The sequence below is a fragment of the Adiantum capillus-veneris genome, chromosome 28 (genome assembly GCF_014529385.1).
Source record: "Adiantum capillus-veneris isolate H3 chromosome 28, ASM1452938v2, whole genome shotgun sequence".
NCBI lineage: Eukaryota > Viridiplantae > Streptophyta > Polypodiopsida > Polypodiales > Pteridaceae > Adiantum > Adiantum capillus-veneris.
In genome coordinates this window covers 72,591,341-72,616,168 of record NC_140958.1, presented here as the reverse complement: position 1 = coordinate 72,616,168, position 24,828 = coordinate 72,591,341, and the positions used below count along the sequence as shown (strand labels likewise).

The 24,828-nt window shown below is 40.7% G+C and overlaps 1 protein-coding gene across 1 annotated transcript in view; it reads right to left on the bottom strand.

Annotated features, from left to right (window-relative positions):
* Positions 1–18,236: 18,236 nt before the first annotated feature.
* Positions 18,237–24,828, bottom strand: part of LOC147420671 (uncharacterized) — an 88,404-nt gene continuing 81,812 nt past the window's right edge. Inside the window, exons 5-8 of the mRNA XM_086504316.1 lie at positions 19,326–19,384; positions 19,128–19,238; positions 18,976–19,033; positions 18,237–18,894 (exon numbers count right to left, since the gene is read on the bottom strand). Of these exons, the coding sequence (XP_086360442.1) occupies positions 18,878–18,894; positions 18,976–19,033; positions 19,128–19,238; positions 19,326–19,384 (245 nt within the window). The 3' untranslated portion in view covers positions 18,237–18,877. The remainder of the gene's footprint in view (positions 18,895–18,975; positions 19,034–19,127; positions 19,239–19,325; positions 19,385–24,828) is intronic.

The window sequence follows — 24,828 nt, the reverse complement described above, 5'->3', positions numbered from 1 at the left end:
CCATCTTTAGATTGAACAAGCGCTTCATAAGAAATACCTTATTGGATGCCGATGGTTTCTCGTAGAAGTCGTCAAGTGACATCATCAAGTCCTCCGTGGTCTTCATCTCTGAAACATTGAAGGCCACCGTTGATGCCAAGCTTAACCGGATTGTTCCCAGTGCCTTTCGATCAAGGACAATCCATGCTTCATCTGCCATTGTTGCGGGCTTCTTCGCAAGACCGCCTAGTGGCAAATAGAGGTCCTTCTGGTAGAGATAGTCTTCAATCTGCATCTTCCAATGTTGGTAGTTTTTGCCGTTGAACTTCTCAATCTTGAGCTTCCCTTCCTCCGCCATAACTCCCACTCAATTCAAGGAATCCTTTCCTTGAGATAATTTAGCTACGAGCAAACCTTGCTGTGATACCAGTTGTTAGGAAATAAGACGTAGCTAAATAGATAATTGAGTAGATTACTTAATGGAGAGAGACAGATTTATATACACGAGATAATAGAGTAGAGAGAGAGAGAGAGAGTACACACGATATACGTGGTTCACCCAATGTGGGCTACGTCCACGGGAAAGCAGCCACTCAATGGCTTTAGTACTTCAAAACAAGAAGTAGTTTACAAAGGGATTATACCCTTAATGGAGCTCCCGCCTTGCTTCACTCTCACCACCTCACACTCACCTTGTTGCATCAACTTCACACTATGAAATGTGTGTAAAAATGGCCTCCTTTTATAGGCCAAAAGGGCTGCCCTCTCTTATGAGAGACAGCCATGTGTAGCCGCCCTTGTGCGAATAAGTCCAAATCGGACCCTCCAATCCGCCCATGTGTGGCCGCCCTTGAGAAGACAAGTCCGCTTTTGAATTCGGCCATCGGCCATTGACTTCCGACCATCGGCCACCGGCCATTGACTTTCGACCACCGGCCATCGGCCATTGACTACCGGCCACCGGCCAACCGACCGGTTGTTTTTCGACCACTTTCCGACCGTCGTGCGGCCATAATATTCCGGCGAAAAAGAATATTCCGATGAAAAAAAAGTCTCGGGGGCCTTCGCCCCTGAGGCCTTTAAAGTTGTCCCTGATTCTTGTCCGTGAAAATTTTGGTTTCCAGTGAGTGATTTTCCTTCAAGCACTATGGCTTCTCCTCATAATGGGGGCCTTACAAATGTGCGCTTTTACCACAGAAAATTACAAGGGTAAATCAGGCTCCATACTTAACAGTTAGGAGACCTACTCACCAAATTATCTGATGCCTGCAAGGTAAAAGATGAGCAGCTAACAGAAGTTACGAATGAACTTCTTACAACCTCTCTGTCAGCTTAGAAATTTCAGGTGCAGTTAGATAATATCTGAACAAAGGATCAATGATCAGGCCATCTTCTTACGGCAAATCAGAGAAAATCCAACCGTGGCCTCAATCAAGGGAACTAATGAAGTGTACAAGGCACTTGAAAAGAAAAACAAAGACCTAGAATTGGAATTAAAGCTTGAACAATCATAGCACAGAGACCTGGAATTGATGCGGGTTCAGAGAGAGGAGGAGCTCTTAAAGGAGATAGCAGAACTCAAGCGGATAAATCAACTCCTCAGAGATGGAAAGCCAGACACACAGGAAGAGGCAGGCACTTTAGAGCCACCACAGATAGACATACCCTCGGTCTCAGTTGATGAGTTTGAGATGCAGTCCACAACAGAGCCGAGTGGTGATGAAGATTTTCAGGTTCACATCATAGAAGCAAATACAGTGCCAATGGTCCAGTTGTCAAAAGCTGAAGAAGATGCACTAAAGGAGAAGATCACCCTAGAGGTGGATGAGCAGTGGAAAGCCGCTATGGATTGAGAGTTGAGAGTTTTACACTCTGTCAACGTCACTCAACTCACTCCCAATTAGATCAACGCTCAATGGCACCAACAACCCTGTCGTACCCTCTCATCAATGTAGAACTATTACAGGTGAAAGAAAGGTTGTACAAGGATATGCAAGAAGATGGCGCAGATAAAGACCACCCAAAGTGGAGATTAAGCTGGCTAAACAAGAATCCAAGATACCTGATTCTGTTCACAAGAGCACCTACAGCCCTTCAGAGAGATCCAACATTCTGTCCTGTACCCAGAGTAAGGACATGGCAAGCGCATGAAGCACTGCAAAAGAAGAGGCCAACATGGCTCAACTTCCCTAGGCTGCCAGCTCCAGAGAGAGGCCAAGCGACGGAGAAATACATTGTGAAAACCCTAACGGGCGCCATGTCTTTCTTCAAGAGTCTGCCAGATCTCTCCTGTGCAATGTATATAAGATCTGCAGGATGCTACTCACAGGTATACAAGTTTTTAATGAGCCTGAGCAAACAGGAGCCCCCTGGCTCTCATTCTTGGAAGGAAACAAAGGCTTATGCTACGATCTGAGTGGGAAACCTTCAGAAGAAATCCTTTACGGATTCTATGCCAGATGCATGTGCCTGCCCTCGAATAATAAGCTAGCCTTTGAAGAAGCATTCTACACTGGATTCTTCACCTGGCGAATGAAGATATTTGCATCGATGATAAGCAACCTAACATCCAGGTTTGTAGGCTACTCAGCGGTGGGGCTGAAGAATCAAGTCACAATGCAATTTCTGCAAGTGCTCAACAAAGAACGAAGAATCAGATACCAGAAGGCACTGGACGTGCTTAAAGACCGCTTCGCCAGTCATCAACTCGAAGACTACTTTAGCCCATAAAGCTGTGTCAAGGGACGACACAGGCGAGGAGGGGGGGAATGTTAGCAGCAAGCTAACACGGACACCATCTTTCGGAGTTCTCTTTGTAAAACAATTATTATTTTGATAAATAAAAAATATTGTAACTCCTATTTTCTCGAATAAACTTTGTAATTAATGAGCCGGAGCTACAAGCTTCCAGATTGTATCAGCTAGTCATCACCCACCTTTGGTAGAACTCCATATTATTAGTTTTGACCACTCAAAAACCTTGGCTAAGGTATAAAAAGCCAATTTTTGTAAGTTTTATATAAGTTTTTGAATAAGAAATACACAGCGTGAGCTAACGGTGCTCACTTCTCTCCTTTTCGCGCTTTCTACTCCCTCTCTAGTTGTCACATTGCGATTGCGTTTGTTGCATTGCAACCGCTTGTAAGAGCTCTACACATTGACGTAATCCATTCAGAGTATTTCGTAGCTTTTGACGTCGCCGACTAATTTCATTATAACTAGGAATTTATACTTTTAAATTAAAAAACTAAGCATAGGTAGGGTATTGGGGCATCATTGCTAAGCATTTAGATGCATTCTGGATCGAAAACGACTAGGTCAAAGATCCACTGCTGTTAATAATCACGATTTTGGAACTTGACCTAAAGTGGGGTTTGAGGCCATAGGCATGTGTGCTTAGGTATTATAAACTTGTCCTAGAAGTTTTGTTACATTTGGATGCCATTGATGCTATAATGGATGTGATTTTCTTGCCGATGGGAGATTCACTTTTGGTGATTTTAGTCACTTGAATGTAGCTTGAGTTAGATGCGAGTTGTTAGTTGTTTTCTGAGAGATTGACAACCTCTTGTAGCCTCTATGTACTAGTCGAGTCAGATTCGTCCCATGGTTTGACAAATTAATCGTGGTTCTCGCTAATACTGCAATAAGATAGGATGGTGAGGTTAGACATGCGTCCCACAATGTCATTGTTGGGGTATCCATGGTAGCTTCTTCATCAACTTGGTCTCACCATTTATGTCCACTATGAGGTGCAGAGAGGGTATTAAAGTTATGGCATCTCAAGTGAACTGCGCAATGTGATCCCAATATTTATTTTGGCTGTAGGTACTTATTTTACTTATTTGTCAAACTTTGGGTAGGGAAATTTGATAGTGTGACTATATAAGTACACCTAGCCCCCATTGTATAATCATTGATTCATTGTCAAGGTTGGTAGATTTGAAAGAAATTCTCTCTCTCTCTCTCTCTCTCTCTCTCTCTCTCTCTCTCTCTCTCTCAAGCTCAAGCGAGAGAGAGAGAGAGAGAGAGAGAGAGAGAGAGAGAGAGAGAGATTTTATTATCATCCTTGAAGGTCAAATTTAACCTATGTGACCAAAGTTACATGTGTTGTAGTATGTGTGTAGCTAATGAATGATTCTCGATGCTCCAAAATTGTGGTGATGAGAGTCACAATGGAGAGCCCACATTGTGGATGGGAGAGAAAAGTGTGTAGGTCTAAGTCATGGCCAAAAATGTGAGGGAAGCAAGTTCAAATGTGATCAAAAGTTGATCACTCTAGTAGTGTGTGGTACTAAGACTCTCGAAGCATAATGTGCACAAACAATTTGACTCTTCTCCATTGCTCCAATGCCTTGTCTTGCACACAAACAACTTTTCCATAAGAGACCCAATCGTTATAGTCTAGTAGTTATTTACATTCTTTACATCCCCTCCTTTATGCAAAGTCTTGACCCCATTAGTGCTCCAATCAGAAGGCATACACTGTTGAAGTGCAGGGTTGAACATATCACACATCCATTCATGTGTAAAATCACCCATCCATTTAATCATTTTTGGCTTGATACCTTGAAGATCTCCCACTTTGCGAGTGGTGGTCAACTTTTTGAGCCCACCGCACATATCCTCAATAGTAAAGAAAGTGGGCATACATGGGAATGAACCATAAAATGAGAACTTTTCAACATTTGGTTGCTCATATAGTTTCCTACAATGTGTGTACATATCCATAAGACTCAAGTTACCAAAAATCTCAATTCGCTTGCCTTTCAAATTTCTCCAAAATCTTCCACATGTCCATACCTTTTCTTGGACTTAAAGAAAATCATGCTTGACTTCCCATGTTCTCTTCTTTTGAATCAATACCTTGTATGTGTGCATATGGTTTCATCTCGCTTTATCAAGGACTTTCGAGCATCTTGACATTATTTATCAAACCACATTTTGTGTGATCTATCTTTGTTGATACCGTGGATATGCTTTGCTATGATATGCTTTATAGCAAAGCATAAGAGCAAATAACTTTCTTGAAAGGTCTCCATTTAGTCTCCAATGGTGCATTGTATTGAAGCTTAGTCTCTCTCTCTCTCTCTCTCTCTCTCTCTCTCTCTCTCTCTCTCAAGCTCAAGTGGGATCTAAGCTCCCACTTGAGCTTGAGAGAGAGGGACCCTCCCCCCTCTCTCTCTGTATATAAGTCTCTCTCTCTCTCTCTCTCTCTCTCTCTCTCTCAAGTGGGAGCTTAACTCCCACTTGAGTTCGAGCTTGAGGAAGAGAAGAAGGGGAGAGAGATACATATATACCCCCCCCCCCCCCCTCTCTCTCTCTCTATATATATATATATATGTGTGTGTGTGTGTGTGTGTGTGTGTGTGTGTGTGTGTGTGTGTGTGTGTGTGTATATATATATATATATATATATAAAATATCCCCACTTCTCTCTCTCTCTCTCTCTGTCTCTCTCTCTCTCACACACACACACACACACACACACACACACACACACACACACACACACACACACAAGCTCAAGTTCAAGTGGGCACTTAACAACCGCTTGAACTTGACCTCGAGTGAGAGGGAGAGAAAAAACTTACCTCAAGCTCAAGTGGGCACCAAGCGTCAATGTCAGCTTGAGCTTGAGCTTGAGAGAGAGAGAGAGAGAGAGAGAGAGAGAGAGATTGAAGAGGGAAATAGAGAGAGAGATGGATAACAATGAAAAAATCTCTCTCCCAAGAGCTCACTCCAATAGCATCAATTGTTTCACGAGCAATCATTCTTGATGAACTTAATTCTTCAAAACCATCTGCTTTATGGGAATTGTGGCCTACTTGTGAAAAAACCCCTTGTATGAGTGTGATTCTTTTGGAAAAGATGAATTTTCCCAAACTGGTGGGATCATGTTCCCTATCTTCTTGGTGGTTGTTGAAGCCACCTTGTGTGCATTGGGTTTTGGGATGGCAATAATTACTATAACCCATGGATATATGTCTCTCGATTCCTCTTTGACATTCTGTGATCATCCTTTTTGGGACCTTCTCATCTCTACCACTACATGCAATCATATTAGCAAGACCTACAACTTAAGGACACACACTCTGTGTACTTCTCCTTGTTCATCTAATGGATGGCTATTGCCTCATGGGCATAGGCTCTCCTCTCATTTGGGTCTATGAATGATGGTACGTGTTTCTCTCTTACTGACTAACCCATGTCTCTATGGGCATGATATTTCCTGTGGTCTCTCTATATCATATTGAAAACTAGGGTGTTGACATCATGAGAGGCTTGAGAATACTTGTAGTGGTTGAACATATCAGGACCTAGCATGAAGAGGAGGTGGATGTTTTGGCATATCAATTTCAACCTATATTTAAGGTGAAGGGTTCTTACCCAACCTTGAGTGTTGATATCTTTCTCACTGGCTTTTTTAACATGTAAACTTGCAATTGAGAGAGGGAGTAAGCTTGGTGGTTTTTGATAACCCATTACAAAATGAAAATGGTGGATGTTGCAGCTTCTTCCTAGCTTGAAAAGATTTGTGTTTTTTTGGTTTCACAACAAGGGAATTGTTAGTGGATTGACTGAACGGACGTCCACCTAGCCGGACACATAGCCGGACACCACATTTGTACTTTGTTATTTTTTCGAGCTAGCGTAGTGATGCTCTATGTAAATCCTGATTCCAGAGTAGCAGGTCAATTCCCTAAGTTGTAATTCTATCATGATATTTGTAAAGGTCCATGTGAGCCGGGCACTGGACATTTAGAATGCCCTAAGTATAAAGGTCCATGTGAGCCGGGCACTGGACATTTAGAATGCCCTAAGTATAAAGGTCAATAACTTTAATGTGAAAGGAGGCTTATCTTTTGAAGAGAAAGAGAGATCTGTTGTACGTACGCTCAAGCGATTATGAATCTCCAACTTGTAATCAACATAACTTATGATTGGGTTCATTCAAGTGTAAGCATTGTCGACTTTGTTGAGATTCGCGACTATGCGTTACTGAGCTTAATCTTCATATTTGAGTGCTTAAATCACTATTTTTTGACGTTTTGACAATAGGAGAGTGTTCCTCAACCATAGGGCGACCTTTCTGGATAGCTCTATTGCAGTTTTCAAAACCTTTTCAATGATGGATTGTGATTTTTTTAGCTTGTTGGATTGCGACCATACTTGGTAGGATAGTGCCTGTATGTGTCTTAGAACTCCTCCTAAAGTTTCATTGCATTTCGAGTCTGTTCGAGTGCCAAAATGGCGTGATGGCCTAGAGCGGTGAGAAAGGACATATGCAAATTTCCTAATCTTCGAGTGGTGGTTTACTTATTGAGTTTGTATGTTTGTTTGTTAGGTTCACTTCTTGAGGAGTAAAAACCTCAAAGAGTGTCCGTGCTCCATCCGAGTCACTTTCCTGAGTATTGACATATTATGTTAGTGCCAAACAACTATATTGCAGATGTCCGATCATGACGACCCATTAACATTGGCGGCACTACCAGGGAATGATCCTTAGATTGTGAGTGACCTATTGCATATTTAGAGCGTTCTTTTTTGAAGATTTGTTTTTCCATTCCTTTTGCACTTTAGCAATGAAGCAGCTAGACATGGGGTGGGTTTAGGACTTGCTATATCTATTCTTGAGAGGTAAAGAGAGTTCTGAGTGAGATAGTCAAAAGCATATCATTCTTTGATATTCTCGTTGCTTTCAGAGTGCTATAATGTTTTCTGTTTTGATTTTATTTTGTATCGTTCTGTTTGTTTTTCTTCCTAGTTTCATTTCAGTACTTAGTGTAGGGTAAGTAGAAACTACCACCATCATATTCGGGCTGGAAAATCAGAGAAAAAAAGAGTGAAAATCATATTTTGGTAGCCGAGATCATAAACTCTGAAAAACTAAAAATCTAATGGTCGAAACTCAAAAGCTGATCTAAATTAAAAAATAAGTGCAAAAAGGGCATAACCAAACCACAAAGAGTGAATCTAGAAAGTTTCATGTTGTTTAGTGCAGGAACATGGATCGCATTCCATATCCCCCTATGACTTTTTGAAGAGAAACTGATACCATTGGATCTAGTGTGGTTCCATATCACGGAATATACACTTTTGGTGAAAAGTTGACACTGAAAACTCAGTCAAATCAAGAAATTGGGCAAAAGACACAAAAACCTTGAAAATTGACCAAAATTTGGGTATTTTAGATCTAAATCCAAATATAAGTGAAGATCTGACATCTACAAAGTGCAGGCATACAACTGACCAAATTTCATGTTCAGATGTGGTAAAACATGGATCGCTATCCATGTTTCCCTTGACTATCTAAAGCTGAGATTTGACCAGTAGGTAGTTGATACCATTTGGAACAACTTTCCCAAAAGGCACCATAGCCAAAAACTGAAAAAAGGTGATCAAAAGTGCCAAGCACTAAAACTAGTCAAAATCGCAAGGTTGACAAAAGAACTTGCTTCTGACTGACGAAAAGTTATCCAAATCCAAAAATACGTGGTGGAGTAGACATTGACACTGCAAGTAATCATCAAGCCAAATTTAGTGTTCAAATCTGATGGAACATGGATCACGATCCATGTCCTCCATCAAGATTTTTGGCTGAGATTTGAGTAGTAAGTAGCTAAAACATAGACAAATATTTTTCCAGAAAGAACCATTTGTAAAAAAATAGTCAAAAGAGCCAAAAAAGAACATTATCAAAAACTGCCGCAGCAGACTGAAGATTTCACTTTTGGTTGAGCAAAACTGATCAAGATTCAATTTTGTTTTGGGGATCATGCTACAAACATCATAAGCTATCACCTCACCAAATATCAAGTCCAAAATGTGGTGGAACATGGATCGCAATCCATGACTCCAAAGTGAATTTTTGGTCGGAAACTATACCAACCCGTAGCAAACCATTGAGAGAAAAAGTTTCCAAAGGAGGTTTGTCAAAAAAGTCCAAAAAACTCATAAAAGGTGCAGAAAATAGTTTAAGGTGAGAAACCGCCAAAACAGCTATAAGGATTGACTTTTCATTGACCTAATCAAGTCCAAACCATACAAAAATCATATAGCCAACATCAAGGGTCCAAGGGCAAGCTGTGTGGCAAGTTTCAGTGCATTCTGATACAAGGGTACATGGATCATGATCCATGTCCCCCCGTCACAGATTGAGACCAAACTTGCACTATAGCTAGAGTAGATCACAAGGAGTCTAGTGATTTTTTTCAAAAGTGAATTTGGATATCAAAAACCAAGTCAAAAGCCCAAACTGTCAAGCATTCTGAGCAAGTGCCATAATTGACCTAATTTTTCATCCCAGAGGTCCATTTTAAAAAAAAAAGGATACCATAGGACCTACTAGTCATATTGATTATGATGGTAATAAGAAAAGTCGGTTTGGCCTTAGAACATGGATCGCGATCCACGTCCCTATGGTGACAACTTGACCTAAAAATTTGTAGATCATTAGTGCATACATAAGGAAACATATCCCCAAGTCCAATTTTGGAAAAAAAAAAAGCAAATTTGGATCAAAAGGCAGCAAAACATGTGACAGACTGAAAACCACAGTGCAAACCTAGTGTTGGCAATTTGACCTATCAAACTAAGTCCAAATCCAAAATGCTTTGAGATTTAGCTTGTGGACGTAGAGTGTAACAAGTTGCCAAGAGATCAAGTCTAGATGTGGTTGAACATGGATCATGATCCATGTCCCCCAACCTCAAAATTTGATGAAAATTGGTACATAGCTTGCATATAACCTTGTCTATATACTATCGAAATTTGGAGTGAAAATTTGATAGGGTTTATCGATGGCGATCCATGTACCTCTTCATAATGGGGGTATTTGAGGAGTTGATGAGATTCTAGACATACTTGAGTACATCTCAAATCTCAAGTTTGAGCTAAAAATACCTTTGGGAGACCAAGATACAAGCCAAAGTTCCTGGGTTCTGGTCTTGAGACTGTTTTGAGAGTTGTTTCAAGTGCAGCTCACCAAAATTGCTCTAACTTTTGATAGACAACTCCAAATCGAGTCAGGTAAATCCAGAAAGAAAGCTAAATGGTTTTAGTTTTATAGTTGAATTTTTTAAGGTTTTCTAAGTCCAAACTTCAAGAGTGTCCAAAACTAGTTTCCAAAGACCAAAGGACCACAAAGATTTGACTTCTGAGAGACCTGATCAAGGGCAAAAAGGGATAAGTTTTACTAAGCCAAAGTGGACTTGTTAGAGCTGTGTTGAGAGTTTTGAGTGAGCCTTACACATGACAAATCATCCCCCACCAGGGTTTTCTACTCCACTCAGGGACATGTAAACTGCAAAAAACACTACAATACCTTCGAGAGTGAGAATTGATGAAGACATAGAGGAGAGGCATCCTGATCAACAAACCGAATGTGAGATTTGTCAAAACCAACGAAGCCATGAGAGATTTGAAGCCATGAGAGTTTCAATGGATTACGCTCATGAGGGATTGTATATATTCACAAATGGAGATCCATATACCTTCTACAAGTGTAGAATCCAATGCGAGAGAGTTGACTGACCATAAGAATTTCTATGCCTTCACATATATAGATTCCCACGGAGTGCAAGTTTTGATGGTATACAAGTATGGACGAGAGTACAAACTTGTCAATCCAATTGACCTAGAAAGATACACATATAAGGGTACTCTGATCTCTACTTGCTTTCAATGAAAAACGATGCCAGAACACATATCAGAGAAGATTTCACCTGGATTTTCTCCAAGATGAGAGGAGAGACCGAGAGACATCTTCCCAAGAGACCATGAATTGGTTAGATTGGTGACTGGACCACAACAACCAAGACCATATCAAGTGGCCCAATGTGTCAAGAAAAAGTACAATAGGTCAGGGGATCCATATGCTCATGTCTCACTCTTCAAACAAGTTTTGAGAGCTGAGCAGATTGCAGATTTTCATACACATTACGAGGGATTTGGGTTGACATTAAAAGGAACAGCCTTGACGTGGTTCCAATCACTGAACAAAGATGATTTTTATAAACATAGCACAACTCTTGCAAGAATTCACAGAGGAGTTCTCGGAAAGGGAAATCAAGCACAACACGGTGTCACAGATCTATGCTTTCAAATAGAAAAAGAACGAGAAAGTGAAGGAAGCTTTGTTTCGCTTCAAACAATACATAGAGAGGTGTCCCATATGAGAGTTACTGCAAGATGAGAGACTATAAGTTCTCTTCATTGAGGGCTTGAGAAATGAGACTCTAAAAAAGGACCTGCTTTTGAAAGCATGCAGAAGATTTGAGCAAGTCACTAGAGAATCCTTTTATCTAGTTGACTATTGCAAGGCCTAAGGAGAGGTGACAGATGACGTAGAAAATGTGACTAGTAGTGCCTCATCTACAAAGAGAGAATCCACAACAAAGATACATATTCAAACTCTTATGGAACTGAGCATTGATCAAGTGGTCAAGGAGATGATTGAAAAAATAAAATGAATGAACGACAACAACCTATGAGAAGGTGTGAAACTTGTGGAGGAAATCATTCCACCCCATGGTGTAAACCTTAGTCTAAACCACAACGTATGCTAGGGAAAACTGCCTCTTCTAAGTGATGGTAGAGTAGTAGTCAACTACACTCAATCAATGCATGTGCCACAACCCACGAGAAATCAGTATTCCATGGACAAGAATACGCTCATGTTCATAGCCAATCAAGAGTGTGGTTCAAAGACCATCCTCATCAGACAAGACCACCTAGTGGCTGGATCACCAGCTATGCAACAAGAAGGTCTAGGCTATGAATATGGAAGTGACCATTGGACACGAGGTTGTCTAAACAAGGATCAACAAATAGAAATCCTTGGATTCTGTGACGGTTGTGTAAAAGACCATGTATTCCAACACTGTGCTAGGAATCTAGACAACAAGGGGAAAGCAATAATGAATGTTGTACGAGTGATGCCTTCTTCAAGCAGATCTGAGATAGAACCAATAGTTTGTGTACATGTGATGACAAGAGCTCAAGCTCAAGACGCCACCAAAAACGTACTTGTCAAGGATGAACCCATATTGCCTGCTCAAACAAAAATAGAGAACATATCGATGAGAACTGAAAGAAAATCTTGGAAATCCAAATGAGACAAAATGAAAGCAAAAAGGCCGAAGGAAAAAAACGCCCTAGAAACTGAGCTGCAACAAGCCAAAGAGCAGCTAAAAGAAGAAAAGAAAAACAAGGAACGAACAAAAAAAGAGAAATCATCCAAAATTTCATCAGGAGGATCAGTCTTAGTAGAAAAAGGTAAACGAGCATTTAGATGCTATGTTTCAAGCCTACGAGGCAAGATTGAAGAACAACCAAACTTTGGAACGAAGATTGTTGACCTATCCTCACCGTGAATCAAAACCAAACAAATGGAGATATGCAAACACCTCATAGAGACTGCCCAAGCTCTATTGCAGCCATAAACATTGAAAACCCATGAGCAAGTAAAGCATGTGCTTGTAAAGGTAAATTCAAGTGTACTTGAGGAAAACAATGCAAGCGCACTAAAAGAAAATAAATTAGAAGAGCCACCTAAATCAGGAAATGAAAAGCCATTGGATACGAGGGTTGTTGTGAACACTATGGACGAGGTGAAGTCTTATGAGAGGCCGCCAATTCTTGAAGTGGACGAGCCGTGGCCAAAATTCTTATGGGAAACAATCAAAACCACAAAGACTGTAGTGCTACTTTACAGTCAGCACTTATCCCTGAGATCAACATGGATCATGAGCTCTATTGTGGAGATATACAATCTCTATACAAGGATGCCAGGTCTATCGCATCTTAAGAGAGCAAACCAAATTCTCTACAGAATTTTCCAACAGTGTTCTAATCAAATTGAATGCGCTTGGTGAGAGAAGGTCTAGCAAATCAAGATTCATTGACGTGTTGCAAACAATTTGCAAGGGAAGGAATTATTGAAAACTAATAACTAGTTAGTTGTAGGTGGTTTAGTTATAACTTGTGGCATCATTTGATTTGGACAAGGGATCATGCATCCATTGTTACAATTTTTTTGGGGTCAAGAATTTCTTCGATTTACCTTTGAAGATTTGGAGGTTTCTTTTTAGTGGTGCAAGGTTAGATGAAGAGTTTGGCTTCTGATAATGCAAAGGTCCTTAGATTTTCTAGCACATAACAAATCCATATTGCATATTTGGGATTTTATATCCTTGCGGCAAGCTAGCAACCCTATGCTTCTAGGCCATACAAGACCTATGGTGGATAAACCATGGTGGCATTCGTTCTTGTGTAAGTGCCATATCAATAGAGAATAGCTAAATTATATAGAGTGTACTCAATACAATGGAACGAAAGTTGCTTGATTGATTAGAGGATTGAGAGAGATTGATACAAGCTTTGCGTAGTGGCTTTATAGGCTCAAGGTGAGAGGGATATGCACCACGTATAGTAGAGGGCAAGTAGCATATGAGTTACAATGTGTAGCATGAGTGCATAGCATGAGTATGCTTGGTTTTAGGGATCAGTCATACGAGAGTATAAGCTAAAGGCTTACCCCAATAGGGCCCAGCTAGTTTAATGTATAACTAACCATGTCATTGTGCTGTTCCAACAAGGACAGCGAGCGATATTATGAGGAGGGCAACTTTTCTTGTAAATTGGAATTCTCTACAAAGGGAGATCTTCTTATAAGGATATTTTCACATATGAGATAGGGGATATTTAATATGCATATGGCTTTGCATGCAAGGTCTTAAAAATTGGAGGAGATTGAAATTATTGATGCACTGTAGAGCTAACCTCTAATAGAGGTTAGCTCTGATAATAGAGTCTATCTCTAGAGAACCTAACAAAGTTCAATCAAATTCTTGGTGGTGCATGTGCATTCTTCTCTCATTTGTACGTCTCCATTTTTTTACTCTCCCCATTACATTGTCTAGTGTCTCCCACTCCAATATAGGTAGGGTCTAAAAAACCTCTAAATTTAGGCCTGTAAACCCTTCAGGAGAGGTAACTGGACTTGCCTATATTGCTAAAGCTCACATCGATTTGGAGTGCCACAAGCACACGTTCCATCCTTGATCTTATGATTCAATCCATATCTTCTCATGATCTTCAACACCTTTCACAAATGTCCCATCTTACATGATCACCACCAATAAGGTCTCATGTAGCTCCCTATGACAGACTCAACCTACAACAATCCCATGCTACCCTCCAACTGCATATGTCATCTGAATAGACCATCTTTCCCACCCTCTTTGTTGACGCCCTCCTTGGCCCTCATTTTTTGTCGGCCATCATTAATGTCTTGTGTTGAATCTTGTATAAGCCACCTTTGTCATAACCTTCATTGACTATAGTCAAACAACACTAGAGCACCTCTCTCTCTCTCTCTCTCTCTCTCTCTCTCTCTCTCTCACCCTTTCCTTTGAGCAACTAATCCCAGTTAGAGATAACATTCCACAAACTCTCCTACCTATCGCAAACCCCTTTGAGGTGTCAAATCCCATCAACTTACTATTACCTGGATATTCCATGAACCTCTCTACTACACTTCACGATTCCTTTCTCTCCAAAGTTTAAACGGCTCACATACTTGAAAAGTCCTTTTGCTCAAATCCTTGTGCAAACACTACTTTTGTGAACAATGTGCTTTGAAGGAATGAGCTTTGCTGAGGATGCAGTGTTTGACAAACAACAAGCTGTTGCTAAATAATTGTTTGTGTAACATCATGGAAGGAACAAACATTGTTTTGTTTGCAATGAGTCACAAATGGAATGTTCAATAACGCATTTCAGATTTTGAAGAGGGTGCCTGTAGAGCAGGACGGCTCGACAAGGTTACAAGGGTAGAGCTAATGTTTTGCTTCTTGTAAGTGTTACAAAAGCCAATCAAGAGAGCTAAGGAGAAACAAAAGAAAGAGGAGACAGAGATGAAATGGTGTGTTGTGGAAGGCAAGTGTATGAACCATGAAAACCATGAGTGATTCTATAGGCTTAATTATAAAGGCAACCTGCCATTTGAGCCTATGTAAAACCAAGCACAAATAGCCTATAAGTATCCACACAATTTGGCTCAAATGTAGGGAGTAGCTCAAAAACTTGTTTTCAGTGACAAACAATTTTTCATGTAGCTAAAGGACGTTAAGAAGAAAAAATGCTACTTATGACTCCTCCTCATGCGAGAAGTTGTAGTAAAAAGATAGGGAAGAATGGGCGTAAATGAAACCTAGAGGTGCTCGAGATGGGAAGATCACCATTTATCCAATACTTTGTGAAGCCAAAAGCAAATGCAGGAGTTCGCTAGAGGACAAAAGTAAAGGCAATCTTGATAAGCATGGCAATATCAGTGCTTAGTTAGCTGCCTTGGTACCCACAAGGTCCGAGACTAGTTGTTATAAATGTAAGAAGACACTTTGTTTGGCTTAGGAATGCGAAGCCAAAGGCAAAAGCAAGCACCACAAAAGGACAAAGGCAAAGGTAAGCTGTATAGAGATATCAGTGATAAACATTTGACAGAGGACATCGGCGTGGCTCACGTGGTGGTGACCACAATGACCACAACGCTAGATTTCTAGACAGTTGACAGTTGTCGCAACTAGCTTCAGCCAAGGAGAAGGCTTGTGTGCGGCAAAGAGGGGCAAAATGAAGCTCCCTACAAATGATTTAAACCCTTGTATTGGAGTTCAATGCACATGCATCTGACAAGAAACCAATCAAACGTATCTAAAACACAATCGATGAGTCCACCAATCCTTTGTTGTTGGCCATATTATGGACAGGATGTGTTTCAAAGTTCATTGTCTGGAAAGTCTGGATGTGATGTGTTCATAGTTGATGAATGGGGATTCTTGGACGTAGCGTGGTCTACAATTCAATTTTATATGAGGCAAACGCTGCTTAAGATGGCATTCTTTTAAGGTAAAAAGTTGAGGGTAGCAAAATCGAGGTGTACCCAATAATCGATTACTTCTCGTGTGTCCATTGTAACTTTTTCATTGACTTGATCTCACTATTTATGTTCACTATAAGTTCTAGAGAGGGTGTTAAAGTTATGGCATCTCAAGTGAACCGCCCAATGTGATCCCAATATTTATTTTGGCTTTAAGTATTTATTTTATTTATTTGTCAAACTCTGGGTAGAGCAATTTGCTAAGCTAAATATATAAGTACACCTAGCCCCCATTGTATAATCATCAATTCATTGCTAAGGTCAACTTTGACACATCCATTCTTGTTAAAGTGTGAACCAATTGTGCCTAGTAACTCAAATGCAGGCTAAAGTCTAGAAGTCGAAGGATAAAGGAAAGTTTGAAGGGAGAAAAAGAAGTTCAAAAAGATCTTAGAGATCTAGAAGACAGAGAAACATGAAAAGAAGTTGAAACTTGCCGAGAAAAAGCAAAAGGCAAATGAGAAGTAATAGGATACACTTGATTGTGATTCTCTGATCATTGAGGAAGCAATGCTAGAGTAAAGAAGGCCTATATCAATTGATTAAGTCTTGAAGCCTATACATGCACCACCAGGCACCCTCACATGCGGGCCAATTTTTGAAACATACAAGAAACATCATTCGAGCCAAGCTAGAGACAATTAATTGAGACTAGCAATTAATTGTTATTAGAACAAACTTTCATAACAAAGCAAACTGTTTACCCAAGAGCAATAAAGGATACTGATGATGGAATGATGAATATACCTATGTTAACAAAGGATTGGCCATACAAACTTTGGCAAGATATAAGAGATACAAGAAATGGAAGTATTTGAGTGAGCTCTAATCAAGGAGTTGCATTTGGATGCTCTACCTATAGATCTTGAAATACAATCCTTTTATAGAGACGCATAATTTGAAAATGCGGAGGATGGGACCATGAAGATTCTTCTATCATTTATGGCAAGTAATGAAGCAAAATATGGGGGTTGTAGATCAACAACCCAAGTTCATTTCTTAGAAAGTGAGTTGGGACACTCGAAAGTTAGAGTCAAGATTCTCTACACCTATTACATATACCTTAAATTTGAGTGAAATACTAAAGTTGAGACCACATTTCTAGGTTAACCCTTGAGGGGTGCACCTCTAGAAAATGTAAGCTCACCACATGAGTTGAAAATAAGGGGTATCTTAGAAAGCTCAAAAATTTGCACGATTGAATTTACAAAAAGGGGTTCTCGATTGCTTTTAGACGAAAAGCCTGTAAGGGTCAAAAAAGTCTACAAGACAGAAATATACCTAGATAAATCTAGAATAAACCAAAACTTACCTTTAAAGGAAAGTGCAAGCTTTAGATTGATGATAGTCATCCACAAGACAATATAACAATCAACTCCATCTTGCATAATATTATCTAGTAGTAAGTACAACATTCTCATTATCAGTGCCTAATAGCGGGTGTAGCACTAGGCCCTAATATATGCTCTCACACGCACAAGCATATATCAATACAAGATGGGTGTGCTGAGTTTCCAACATAACTCTAAAGAGCATATATTAGTGCCTAGTTCTACACCCACTGTTGGGTGTAGAACTAGGCACTAACATATGCTCCCACACACGAGCATACATCAATACATGCTGAGTTTCTAACACAACTCTAGAGATATGAGGCAGATTCGGCCATAATGAAGCGTAGTACTAAAAGAGGCAGTAAATAGCACAAAAATAAGGTAGTTGATAAGTGCATATGCACGGATGTGCAAGCGGCCCAATGTCAGTTAATGCATTATTAAGCAAAACCTTGGGGTAGGTTGGCTGCAGCACAGCAGAAGTTGCAAAATTCAATGCTGGGGTCCTCTCTCTCACAGACGAATTCCCCTGTGTATGGGAAAAAAAGGACGGTATTTTGGAAAATGATATACTCAAAGAATAGCTGACTAAGGTAGAGTCCATTTTGTAGACTTGGGGACCCAATGCTCATTGAGGTAAATGGACTATTCTGATATGGAAGAGAAGATTGTTGTCATGAGACGATACATCAGTGCAACGAGCAAAGTTAGCCAAGGTCACAGAAGCAAAAGTGGGCAATATACAGAGAGGAGAAAGCAATAATCAGAGAGTCTAAGAAAGCCTGCATAGTTTCCTAAAGTGAAGGGCTTTCTTGACCTTGGAATAAGCCTCAACAAAAATACAGGATTACGTTTGTCACTTTCCAGACTCACAGTGTGGAAGCCTAGTAAGAACTGTACAACTGATCAAAGCATAATTTCACCAACAAGTCAATAATTGCCAAGCTATTTCAAGCCCTAATAACTAATTTAACAACCCAGTGTTTGAAAAAGTCTATTTACCGAATGGCTGGATTTCCTCCCCATTAAGATACAAACAGGAACTACTTAGAAAATTTCGCAATTTTACAAGATTTTTTAACTGGTTTATTGTAACTTTACAGGTTTTCCTTCCTTTTTACTGTGGTTTGAAACCAGCAAAATTAAGATTCTCAACTGGCTCTAGACAAAGCTGAGGCAAACCTTTCCCTAACTATGTATCTAACATATGGGCTGGCCTCTTGCATGTTCCTGCACCATATACTACAGAAATATGCCCAACCGGCATATTATAACAAATGTGTTTTTATCGATCAAGCCGCAGAAATTGAGTGTTGACCCGTTATATAATGCACCATGAGTCACTGTTGTTTTTATACTTCAGACCATTTGTACCTGCATGGAAGCCTCCGCCTCCAAAACCTCTAAATACACCTTTGTGTAGCATTTCTGATGCAAAGAATTCTTTTAAGATATTTGAATGCATGAGACATCTTGACTTCTTTAATCCCTCTGCTTCTAATTGTCCTCTTCCCCAGCAATGGGCGTATGGGATGCTTATGTGCCATGGCCCTCTAAATCAATCAGCTCCCAAACATCACCGATGGCAAAGAAAGTTTCACTCTGTGTTTTTCACTTTGTATCCTTAATATGTAGGCCCCTCTGTGTAGAGAAAAGCCAGTTAGTTTTCAAAAGCCCTAAACTTTCCAGATAACTGATGCAAAAAGCAGGAAAACTTCCTACCATTATCTCCTCCATCATCATCATCCAAGTAATCATCATCATCATCAAACCCGAAATTCTGCCAATCAAACCAACAAAAGAAGCACCCTTTATTGTCATATGTCAGACAAGAATGACTCACTCTTTGTAAATACGATTAAGAACTTACGGACCTGTGCATAATCATCCTCGCCAATCTCTTCCTCCTCCTCCTCTTCAAGCTCTTCGGCATCATCATCGTCATCGTCACCAGTCTTTTTTTCTTCTTCCTTTCCTTCCGTATCCTGTCAGAAAAACACAACAGCATCTGAGTAACATACCACAATGGGTGACAAAGCAGGAAAAACTCAATCAAGACAAACATCACATACTTCTGCATTCTTCTCGCTCCTTTGCTCTAAAGTTTCCAGCCTATCAAGTCTCTGCAAATCTGCAGCAAGTTGACAAACAAATGTTTAACAATAGGGAAATAAACAAAATACCTTGTTCTTCTCTCTAAAAACAACATAAATATAAAGGCGAATCTGCATAAAAAGGGTCAGAACTCCCTTCTTTACACTCAATCAGTACATATTTACATACAAAATATTTGAGCCAGAAAGTTAAATTAAGTGATCCTAACATGTTCTTCCCTCCTATTTATTCTCCATGGACCAAATTTTGTGGATACATAAAAGAGTGGTTGGGAACGCATACAATAGCTACTTTTAGCCCTATCAAGACTCTTGGTTAAAGCTCAATCTCGACTGCTCTGAAATCCAACTGCCTATCACACACACACACACACACTTTTTTATAGTAATATCAGATTGAATTACTAATGGGAAACCTCAAAACGAGGAAAACCCATAGAAAACATTACATGTGGCAATTCAAAAACAGTCAAAAGTAGAGCTCGTAATGAAGGGAAGAGAGCTCATCCAAGTCATGGGCAAATTTAAGAGACTGTCGAAGGGAAGTTTTAAAGGAGCATAAATAATCCACTTGAACCTGTTGAAACATAAGAAGATTACGTATGTCCAAAGCACCCAGAATCTAGCCCAGTCGAAAAAATATGCATACACCGGAGTATTGGCGGGAATATTGACCAAATACTATCCCAGAAATCGAGTGCAAAGACCTACAGAGATGTGATCCACAAACCGCTATGTATGAGAACAAAATCACAATAAATGTGGATTAGTCTCAATGCCGGCACCACAACGAACACATCGCAAGGAGGCCAAGTCCTCTGGAGCGAAGAAATTTGCCAGTTGGGGGAACCCCAATGATACATCTCCACATAAACAATCGATCTTTCAAAGGAAGCTTAGCATGCCACACTTTCATGACTTTGTTGCGCCACCATGCGGTACCATTATTCATATTCCATACTTTATTACAATTTTCCTAAATCCAAGAAGATGATTGCAAATGGCAAGATACCTTTTTCGTAAATAAAGAGAGGATCGAAGAACCAACATACTGCCAATCCTCAGCGATGAGCGACGGAATGGGAGATCTGGAATCAACCATATCCTTGATTATTTGCCACATGTGCCTATAATGCATTCTAAGACCAAAAGTAAGATCAGCCTGTCGAAATGAAATCACATGCCCATCAACATCGACAACATCCACATCTAGCACATGTACCAATCGACAGTCACATCACAGGACATCACTTGACATCACAGGACATCACATGACAAATCACATTCAACAATCATTTCAATCTCAGACCATGATTAATCGGCAACGTATTTAGCAATTGCATCTAGATCCAATCGGGACCTCTGAGATGCCCGATTGACTAATCCTTATTGCAATCATGTCTATAGAGATTTATCATACTGAAATGCTGCAGTCATTTCGTCTATCAGTTCCTGCACTAAAACAAGTCAAGTACAAATCAATCAGTATCATATTATCATTTTCATTATCGGGAATTCCAATTCATAAAGTCATACAACAGAATACTGTCAGCTCAGTTGTATCCTTAAAACCCAAAGGGACATCAGTGACTCTATATCAAATCAAGGTATTGGGGCAATCTGTCAACAAAGGAGTGGAGTGACTCCCCTCTTGTGCATACCCACTGCACTAGATTCGCCCATGCTGAAATCGGGGTTCTATCGGAGTAGACTATGCTAAACCAAATGCTTCAAGGTAAATGTTCACAAGCTGAGGAGTATCTGCCAGGTCCTCCTCCTCCATCCACTTCTCATCCAATGCAGGATAGTTCTTGAATTTAACCAAGAACCGCCTTATCACTTTACCTTTATCTTTCTATCTTTATGTGCCAATATCTGCTCTGGAACGAGTATCTCCTCGTTTTCCTCCAACTTCCGGTTGCTCACTTGGCTCCCTATCATCGGGCACATCGCCTTTAAAAGGCTTCAAGAGACTCACATGAAAAGCATTGTGAATTCTCCAAGTATCGCGCAGCTTCAGTCTAAAGGAGACATCATTTATCTTTTCTTTTATCTGGAAAGGTCCATAGTATCTCATGCTAAGCTTTGGAAAAAGCCACTCCTTTCCCTTTTTCTTTCTTAGGCGTCTCAAAACGTAAGAGCACCCAATTGTTCTTCTTTAATTTCAAATCGCGACGATGTCGATCTGTTGCCTTTTTGTGTCTTTCTTGAGATTTCTCTAAAGCCTCCCGGATCTTGGCAAAAGCTGTGTCCAAGTCCCTCGTGTACTGGTCGGCTTCAAAAATCTTATCTTTCGTGCTTAAGAAGGATGGAACCTTTGGAGCACCTTCAAAAATCTCAAATGGCGCCTTCCCCGTCGAAGAGTGTATCGTGTAATTACAGGCAAATTCCACCAAGGGTAAATACTTTTCCCATTGAGTCTTCTGATCCGAAATGTAAGACTTCAATAAATCCAATACGACTGAATTTGCAATCTCAGATTGCCTAGGTGTCTGCTGGTGGAAAGATCACGAGAACTGCAACTGTGTACCAATGTTCTCCCAAATCGCCTTCCAAAACAAACTCGTGAATCTGGGATCTCTGTCAGGGACAATTGTCCCAGGCATGCCATGTAATCTGAATATCTGGACAATGAACAGTCTCGCTAAATGATCCGGCTTGATTGTCTTCTTCACTGTAATGAAATGAGCTTGCTTGCTAAATTTGTCAATAACAGTCCAGATACCATTGTGCCCACTCTGTGTCGTCGGGAGACCAAAAATGAAATCCATTGCAATACTTTCCCAGGGGCGGGTGGGAATGGGTGGCGGGTGGGAATGGGTAACGGCTGTAACAATCCCTGTGCTTTATGCCTGTCAAACTTGACCTTCTAGAATACCAAGCAATTGCGTACAAAATCGTCCACATCCTTCTTGAATCTCGGCCAAAAGAAGTATTTTTCCACACCTTTCAAGGTGGTATCAATGCCGCGGTGGCCCGTAAATGGTGGGCAGTGGCATTCGTTTAAAACCTTTTCCCTCAACGGTTGTGTAATGCACAACATCGTTTTCTTCATCAAGTAGCCATCCCAAATGGAATATCCCGCTACTACCTCCCAATTCTGTATTCGATTGAATACATTTGCAAAAATTTGGATATGTGGTGTACTGATCGACCATGTCCTCGAAGCTGCTATGATGAATCGCGGAAATAGCCAAGACCAACGGCTTCCGAGACAAAGCATCTGCCACCAAGTTCTTATGTCCCTGAACATGGACAATCTGAAAGTGAACCTGTGGACAAGATGTTAGCCCACCGCATCTGCTTTTTCGATAGCTACTTCTGTGACAAGAAGTAGCGTAAACTCTGGTGATCTGTGAAGACCGTAAAATCGGCTCCGAGTGGGTAATGTCGCCACTGAGTAAGGGCATGGATAACCGCCAAAATCTCTTTCTTATAAATTTGTGCTGTCAATTCCGGCCTCAAAAACAATCGGCTCTCATAGGCAATGACATGGCCTTCTTGCATTAAGACCGCACCCTGACTATGACCACAAGCATCACAATATACTCCAAATGACTTCTCCAAATCCGGCAAAGTCAAAACTGATCCTCTGATTAATTTCTCTTTCAATGTCTGAAAGGCAGTCACCTCTGTGGGTCCCCACGAGAAACGGACTCCTTTCTGTGTCAAAATATGCAAAGGAGAAGCAACCTCTGCAAACTTTCTAATGAACCGCCGGTAGTAAGAACATAAGCCCAAGAAGCTTCTAACTTCATTGAAATTCTTCAATTCGAGCCAATCACGTATAGTCTCAATCTTGGCCGGGTTCATCTGCACTCTTGCTGCTGAGAGGATGTGTCTCAAAAAGTGTATCTCTTGTAGGAAAAATTCACTCTTCTCTACATTGATCACCAACTTGTGTCCCGCAATGCCTGAAAGACCTGTGGCAGATGTTCTCTATGTATAGCCTCATCCTTAGAGAAGACAATAATGTCATCAAAGATCTGTACTCTCTGAAAATCCTGTCTATCATTCGGTTAAAGGTCGCTGGAGCATTGGTAAGGCCAAAAGGCATTACCAAAAACTCGAATAAACCGAAAGTCGTCCGAAAAATTGTCTTGTAGACATCTCTCAACGCGATTCGAATCTGATGATATCCGCTCTTCAAATCGATCTTGCTGAAACAAGAGGATCCCTGTAGTCGTTCTAGAATATCATCGATCCTAGGAATCAAAAATTTGTTCTTGATGGTGATTTTGTTGAGAGCTCTATAATCAATGCACATTCTCCAAGATCCGTCTTTCTTCAAAATCAACAACACCGGAGAGCAGTAAGGTGAAGTACTCGGCTGGATAAGACCCTTTTCCAAGAGGTCTTTCACTTGGTTCATAATCTCTTTTTTTCTAGGCTCGGCTCACACGGTAAGGTGGCCGGCTCGGTGGTGTGCTTCCAGGTATCAGATCAATGGTATGATCCTCGAGACGAGCTGGTGGCAACTTGCTTGGCAGGCCCTCAGAAAAGCAATGGGTATGAGGGTGGAGAAAATCTTGGCATTCTTTATCAAGGTCAGACATATTTGTCCTATGTTCATCATTCAACTCTTTCAAAAAAATTGAGTAAACAAACAGACTGGATTTCATTGATTTCGAAATGGCTGAAGCCGATACAATAGGGAGTCAAGTACAATGATTCTACCCTTTTCAATAGTCAATGTCACTTTTTTTGCTGGATAATTGACCACGGCATTGTTCTTATGGTACCAAGGAACTCCCAGGAGGACATCACAACCTTCCAATCCAAGGGTATTATGTAGAAGTCCTCGTGCCCCAAATACCCGTGGCAATGCAACCAAAGTTTGCCAATGACAGGTGTAATGGCCACCTCCCTGCCGGGTGCCGCTAGAGCTGCCTCTGCTTGTGGTCCCATCCGATCGGGTGTAATCTCGAGCCGCGCCGCCAATTCAGGTGAAATGAAGTTGGCCTTGGCTCCTCCATCAAAGAAAATCAGAGCTTCTTGATCTTTCAATTTGCCCCAAGCTCATCAAAGTTTTGTACTTTTATCAATCGTGCTTGGGTCAATACCCATGCAATTTGGAACCAGTCTTGCTTTCATCTTGCCTTTTCGTCCACGTTCCTGAGTTGCTTTCGAACTCTCTGGCCTTTCTTCATCTTGTTCTTTCTGTACCTTATTAGGGCACTTTGCGGAGATGTGCCCATGTTCCCACATCCAAAACACTTCCCCTCTTTGATGTAGTTGGCTCTCTCCCGAAGAATTAGCCGGGGTTGTGCATCCTTATCTTTCTTTTCTTGGGGACTATTCTTCTTTGTACTTTTATTTTTAGAAGTCGGTTCGGTTCTCTGCGTCATGATCTCATTTGTGGGGTAAGTCAGATTGCCTGAATGTATGACAAAGCCCTTTTTCGCATGACTCATCAGTTCTTGAATAGAATCTGACATTTGTTCTAAGCAATGATCTCGGA